The following is a 5825-nucleotide window of genomic DNA, read 5'->3' as shown; positions in this document are numbered from 1 at the left end:
CCCTATTGATTCCGTGCAGGTATGCACGGAGGCCGGTCTTTCCGGTGCGCATTTGGGTGATGACTGAGCTGATGGCTCTGTGTGTTCTGATGTGTGTGGAGAGTGTTGCTTTGCCGGGCCGGACGCCGAGGTTGAAAAGGTCGCGCCCGTGTTTGTCGTCTGCCCAGGCTTGGGCCCATTATGCTTTCATCGCTTGTCGAATATTGGTCCTTGTCGTGGCTAGGAGTGTCCGGAGTACCGTGGTGTCCGGTTGCGCCAGATTTGGATCCGCGGCTTCTTTGGCTGCTTGGTCGGCAGCCTCATTTCCAGGCACTCCGACATGTGCGGGAATCCACCGAAATTGGATGCTCAATTTCAGGCGCCGAAGCTCATCCAGGGCCTGTACCGCCTCGATGAGGATATACTGACCGGATGGACATTTTGGGTTTTGGAGGGCCTGAAGTGCCGCCTGGTTGTCGGTGAAAATGGCACACCGGCCGGGATTGTCTCCTGTCTTGTGCACGTTGAGTACCAGCTGCAGAGCCAGAACAAGTCCACGAAGCTCTGCCGTGTATACCGTGGATACGTCGGAGGTGCCCATGTACTGAATCCATTTCGTACTGATAGTGTCGAATTGGAGGCCAGAGCAAACGCAGCCGCACCAACGATTGATGCCACTTCCGTCAGTGTAGATACGGATTGCGCCCGGTTCCATGGCATTATGCTCTTAATGAGCAGCAGCCTCTGTATCATAGTGTCCTGCAGACTCTGCCTCCCAATTAACCGCGCGGCTGCCAGGGCTCCCTAGGCTCGCCAACCGGTTGTTTCGCGTGGCCTCGCCGTGTTTATCCCGATTCGGTTCTCTACTGCGATTGTTACTATTGCCATATCGTGTTCTATAAGATGCGCCTCTGCCTTCAGTTCCACAGCCCCTTGACTTTCTCTAGGTGTTGTACCTCCAATCGTTGCGATAATTTGTAGTCGAGATTTTAGGACTTCCCGCATCACGGCTCGGTGTCGGCCATTTCGTCAAAGTCGTATGTATGACGACTCTGTGCGACTCAGACGAATCGTTAGCCGATGGTTCTGTATTGGCATTGAGGAACTAAGTGGCAGGCTATGTTATAGACCTCGATTGGCCAACCTCGCTGCCTGATATAGGCGTCTGTGTTGAAGATAAAGTAATATCTCCTACGTATATAGTACTTAAGATGTCATTCCATTTCTCTAACAAGCAGAGAAAAAAATTTAAGCCCTGCACATGTCTTCTAGTCAGGATACATCATGGAGTATTAATATACCTTGCAGCCGATATTATATAGAAGGCTTCGCCAACTGCATCCTTCTCCTAAGTTACTGGCTTATTTACGAACTGTGGGCCTTTTATATATAGCTAAGGAACAGACCGCGCAAAGCTTCCATTATACAGCAGTCTTCTAATGGCTAAGATGGCCATCATTAACCACTCATCTTAGCCATTAAAAGACCGTTGTATAATGGAAGCTTTGCGCGGTCTGTTCCTTAGCTGAACATAAAAGGCCCATAGTTCGTAAATAAGCTAGTAACTTAGGAGAAGGATGCAGTTGGCGAAGCCTTCTATATAATATCGGCTGCAAGGTATATTAATACTCCATGATGTATCCTGACTAGAAGACATGTGCAGGGCTTAAATCTCTTTCTCTGCTCGTTAGAGAAATGGAATGACATCTTAAGTACTATATACGTAGGAGATATTACTTTATCTTCAACACAGACGCCTAATCATGACGCATCAACCATTACGATGAATGCTAGTTATAGCACGCCATGTCGTTTTCCACTACAACATTCCTTTACATGTTAGTAATCTGAGACATACTTTCGCAAAAAAGCTTTTTAACTCGGCTTTCATGGCTAGAAGTGATGTTGTGCTTCGATGGGAGTATTAAGCCCGATAACGGACGGCTATAATGTGACAGTAGCTGGACGGGGATGCCATCTCGAATGCTGCTTTCAATAGCCAAACCATGGCAGAGACGGTCATGTGTATATCTGACTGCAGGAAATCGATCAGTCGTCTAATGCGCTAATGGAACCCGTCATAGAGACGCCCATGTGTATGTTCGACGGCAAGAAATAACTGTTTGAATCATGCGCTTTAGAGCACCGTCATAGAGTGTCAAATCAAAGATGCACACGTGTAGATTTCACGGCAAGAAACAGACAAGTCGTCCGATGCGCTAATGTAACCCCATCATATAGTATGAAGCGGAGACGCATACGTGTATATCTGTCGCCAAGGGATAAGATTGTCTGAGGCGCTAATGTAACCCTATATACAGTATCAAGCAGAGACACTTACGTAACGTACGTCTTTCGGCATATATGGACTAGTCTTCTCATAGGCTGACGCGATGACATAACGTACCCGAAAACAGAAATGTTTTTTGTGGGATAGACAGGACTAAATTTCTCAAATGACTTCGCATTAGTTGTTCTATTCGTCAGTGGCAACCTCTCGCCGATGCTCTCGCCCAGCTGATGGGACCAGTAGGGCTCAAACCGCGACATTACGAGGGAGCTAAGGTTCGACGAGCCTGCGCTCCGAGACAGAGTACATCGGTATATTCTTCTATACTGCGCAGTTTCTGGAAACTGTCATAATGACCAAATCATGTCTTCATAAGCGTAGGGTATTAGGCTCAGCTATGGCAACTAATCTATCTCTTGCCAGCGGTTGGCTCTTAGGGTCAGCGGTGACTATGGCATACTGAGGCATTCCGCCCATCAAGCCTCCACCTTGTACAGTGTCAGAACTAGTTTCAAGAAAGTATTTCCCCGTTGACAGGTGTTTCGAGAGTAAGGTACCATCAACCAATTATAACAAGGCCAACATCTGTCATCTAACTAAGCATGATACTGTCCAGGGTGAGGAATCAATCCACCCACGTCCACGAGTGCTTGCCCTGGATGGAATTGACAGCTTACTCGGCAGCCCTGTCGTGGGTTGAGTCCACGAAGCCTTCCCGTGGGTTGATGGCCATGATATTGAGGACCCATGTCGTCTCCACCCCGGTTTCCTAATTGAGTAATTTTAAAGCCATCGTGAAAACCCGTAACCCCGTCTCTTCCACGAAACTACTCCGTTGAGCAATCCTCCTCAAGCTCATTGATACAACCCTGTCCAGCAGTATATTGCCAACATCCTGGATTATTTCCGCACGTAGCGATGAGCGTAGGTTGGTGATTACTGGCTCGGCCTGCCAGCCGCCTCGTGTTGCAGGTGGCCTAAAAGGGCAACGCGTCGTAGGACGCGACGAAACGCGCCCCCGGACTGTAATTAGTGGATAGTGCCGACTAGTTTCGCCTCCAGCGAACTACCTAAGCCTCCTACCCTACAGCAGAGCGTCGTTTTCTTGCGATACCGGCCGACCGGTCAATCCATCCATATCGTCAATCAAAATGAACAATGTCGTGGATTGATTCCTCACCCTGATGCTGTCATACATTAAACACGCAGTTAGAAAATGGCGTCCACATCATTGATGTGGTAGCCTCGGATGGGTCGTCTCGGACGTGATAGTGTCGGATGTGACAGTTTTGGACGGGGTGACCTTGGACGTGATGACCATGACGTGGTAGTCCTGAACGATAGTAGTCTAACCTTTTATGAACTACATATACCATACCTTGACCTCCAAAGATGATTCCGAGCTCATTAGGCCATTCGACGAGTCTGTTGCTGTCATTCGTATAGATTCTTCTATCTGAACCAAGGTACGGACTGTGCACAGTCAGTTGTTTGGACTACCTCAGCAACGGCAGCGTTTGAGAGTCCGAGAGCGCTAATACCAATTCTAGAGCAGTATGAATCGAATTAGGAGAGGTTGGTCAAGAAACTGGCTGGCACAGCGAATCTAGTAGCTGGCGACAGGTAGGGCTACGAAGACTCACCAGGAAGCACGGGGTCGACTCTCAGAAACGATTACATATTTATACGGCAAAACTTGATCTAGCTCTCAATATAGTGAGATCAAGTTGCTAGTTGCGATGCCGCGAAGCCAGCACTGTGACCTGCCGTCAAATTGTCAGCCGGCTGAATCCAGTGTAGGTAGAAGACATTAGTTAGCATAGAGCTTATCTTGCGGAGACCATCTCCACACCTCGAGCTGTGAGAGCGAGATCCTGCTGTGGCATGCGATGGACCAGACCTATCGCCTCACTCGGTACACGTCGCATAAAATGTTTTACAAGAGTTCCTCGTTTCGCTTCTGAAATATTGCAGTATTGCGAGTGCACTAGATGCAACACCTTAAGGATTTTGGGATGGCGACGCAGCACGCGAAGCTTGTCGCTGCAGAAATCTGTTGATTGTAACACGTCCAACAACTCTTGAAAAGTCCCCGCCTGAATCTGCACGCCATGGCACATAAAAAGAGTAACCATATCTGTAGCTCCGTTATCGATGTTCAGTAGTCGTCGCAGTAGGCCCTCCATCAATGCGCCGGCGTCCGTGAGCGACATTTCCGAACTTCGTTGAAGGCATGAGTCACGACGGCTTTTGTAATGACGACTTATTACCATCAAAAGCCGGCGTATCAGTTGGGGAACTCTGGTGCCAAGGCGTAGATCGTACTACCCCAACAACATCGGCGACATGGATGAGCGGGGTTTTGCCAAAAGAAATTGCCGGCTGGCTGACACAAGTGCTTTAATATACAGTCCATACAGCTCAAGCTATCCGCGGCCGCTCCTGGAGGCGACCTCAACATACTCCCGCACGAGAAATGTCGACTGCGCCGCAACCAACGCCAGGTTGGTGGCTCGGCACGCTGGACACTTCCTTTCTGCTTTCCACCTGCCTCAACAAACGCTGCAAACGACATGGCCTGCATCGTCAACAGCCTGGACCCGGTTGCGCATTCGGGGCTGCCTACCGCATGGCGTATACAGAAGATTGTCCGCGTCGACGTAGACAGGGCAGTGTCTCCATTTATACTACTTGTGAATATACCTTACGACGACAATCTCTATGCATGGTGCAGGTAAGCCAGGCCCGACACGCGTGGGGGAACGTTGTGCATCACAGCTTAACGGGACTACGGGACGCAGAGCACGGCTGCCCTTACGTATAGGGAAGCATACCATTCTCGGTGCGCCGTACGTTTTGTTCGGCCGGTGGAACAGTATCCGGCGTGCCGTGACCTGCCATGAGCAGGATACATGGTCTACTGCCTAATCAACTCAGCACGGCGTGAAGGAAATAGGCGCAAACTACGTCCGGGACAGCGTGATAATGACTCCTTTGCAAGACTAAAACGGATCACGCCGAGGGACTGGTCGGAGGATTCATACGTGCTGTTTATACTACTTTCCATCGCGCAGCGCCAATACTACCGCAAGCACGCGCGCCACAACACCGCGTACCAAGTATGTATCTCCACTACAGTGCCGACCAAGCATTATGCTAATAGCAGCCAGGCATGCCTCTTTGTCACTAACCCGGCATCCCCTCAGGATGTAACTCTCTTTGACGCGGACATTCCGACGGCGCTCCCCGACGAGCTAGACGACCCGCGCATGGTCCCGCAGCGACGGAAGTGGCTGATCATCCACCGCACGAGGATGAGTATCGAGCCGCGAAAAGTCTTTTTGGCGCGCCTCGTGGCCGCATTGTCGAGCCGGGGAGACGGCAACGCTGCCGACGGAGAAGGACGGGGGAACGAAGGACGTGGAGATGGCGAAGGACGGGGAGATCGCGCAGATGAGGAGGGCTCTGGGCGGTAGGAGATGTGAGCGTTTTTGGGCTTTGACAAGATGAAGACGGGCGACTGTTTGCGAGAAGTCGGTCGTAGGTAATGACCGGG

At 50.3% G+C, this 5825-nt stretch overlaps 3 protein-coding genes across 3 annotated transcripts; 1 reads left to right on the top strand and 2 right to left on the bottom strand.

Annotated features, from left to right (window-relative positions):
* Positions 1-178: 178 nt before the first annotated feature.
* On the bottom strand, positions 179-694 carry BBA_09559 (reverse transcriptase; the record flags this gene model as incomplete). The annotated part of the gene is made up of 1 exon (XM_008604656.1): positions 179-694. One exon carries the CDS (start codon positions 692-694, stop codon positions 179-181), a length of 516 nt encoding a protein of 171 aa, XP_008602878.1.
* Positions 695-2638: 1944 nt separating this feature from the next.
* BBA_09558 (uncharacterized protein) lies at positions 2639-4482 on the bottom strand (the record flags this gene model as incomplete). The annotated part of the gene is made up of 6 exons (XM_008604655.1): positions 2639-2774; positions 2947-3038; positions 3466-3602; positions 3648-3742; positions 3913-3970; positions 4122-4482. The coding sequence occupies 6 exons, from the start codon at positions 4480-4482 to the stop codon at positions 2639-2641; spliced, it is 879 nt and encodes a 292-aa protein (XP_008602877.1).
* Positions 4483-4842: 360 nt separating this feature from the next.
* On the top strand, positions 4843-5745 carry BBA_09557 (uncharacterized protein; the record flags this gene model as incomplete). The annotated part of the gene is made up of 3 exons (XM_008604654.1): positions 4843-5003; positions 5292-5388; positions 5440-5745. The coding sequence occupies 3 exons, from the start codon at positions 4843-4845 to the stop codon at positions 5743-5745; spliced, it is 564 nt and encodes a 187-aa protein (XP_008602876.1).
* Positions 5746-5825: the final 80 nt, after the last annotated feature.

This window comes from Beauveria bassiana, assembly GCF_000280675.1.
Source record: "Beauveria bassiana ARSEF 2860 unplaced genomic scaffold BBA_S00058, whole genome shotgun sequence".
In the NCBI taxonomy this organism is placed as follows: Eukaryota; Fungi; Ascomycota; class Sordariomycetes; order Hypocreales; family Cordycipitaceae; genus Beauveria; species Beauveria bassiana.
This window is presented reverse-complemented; position numbering and strand designations above follow the sequence as displayed.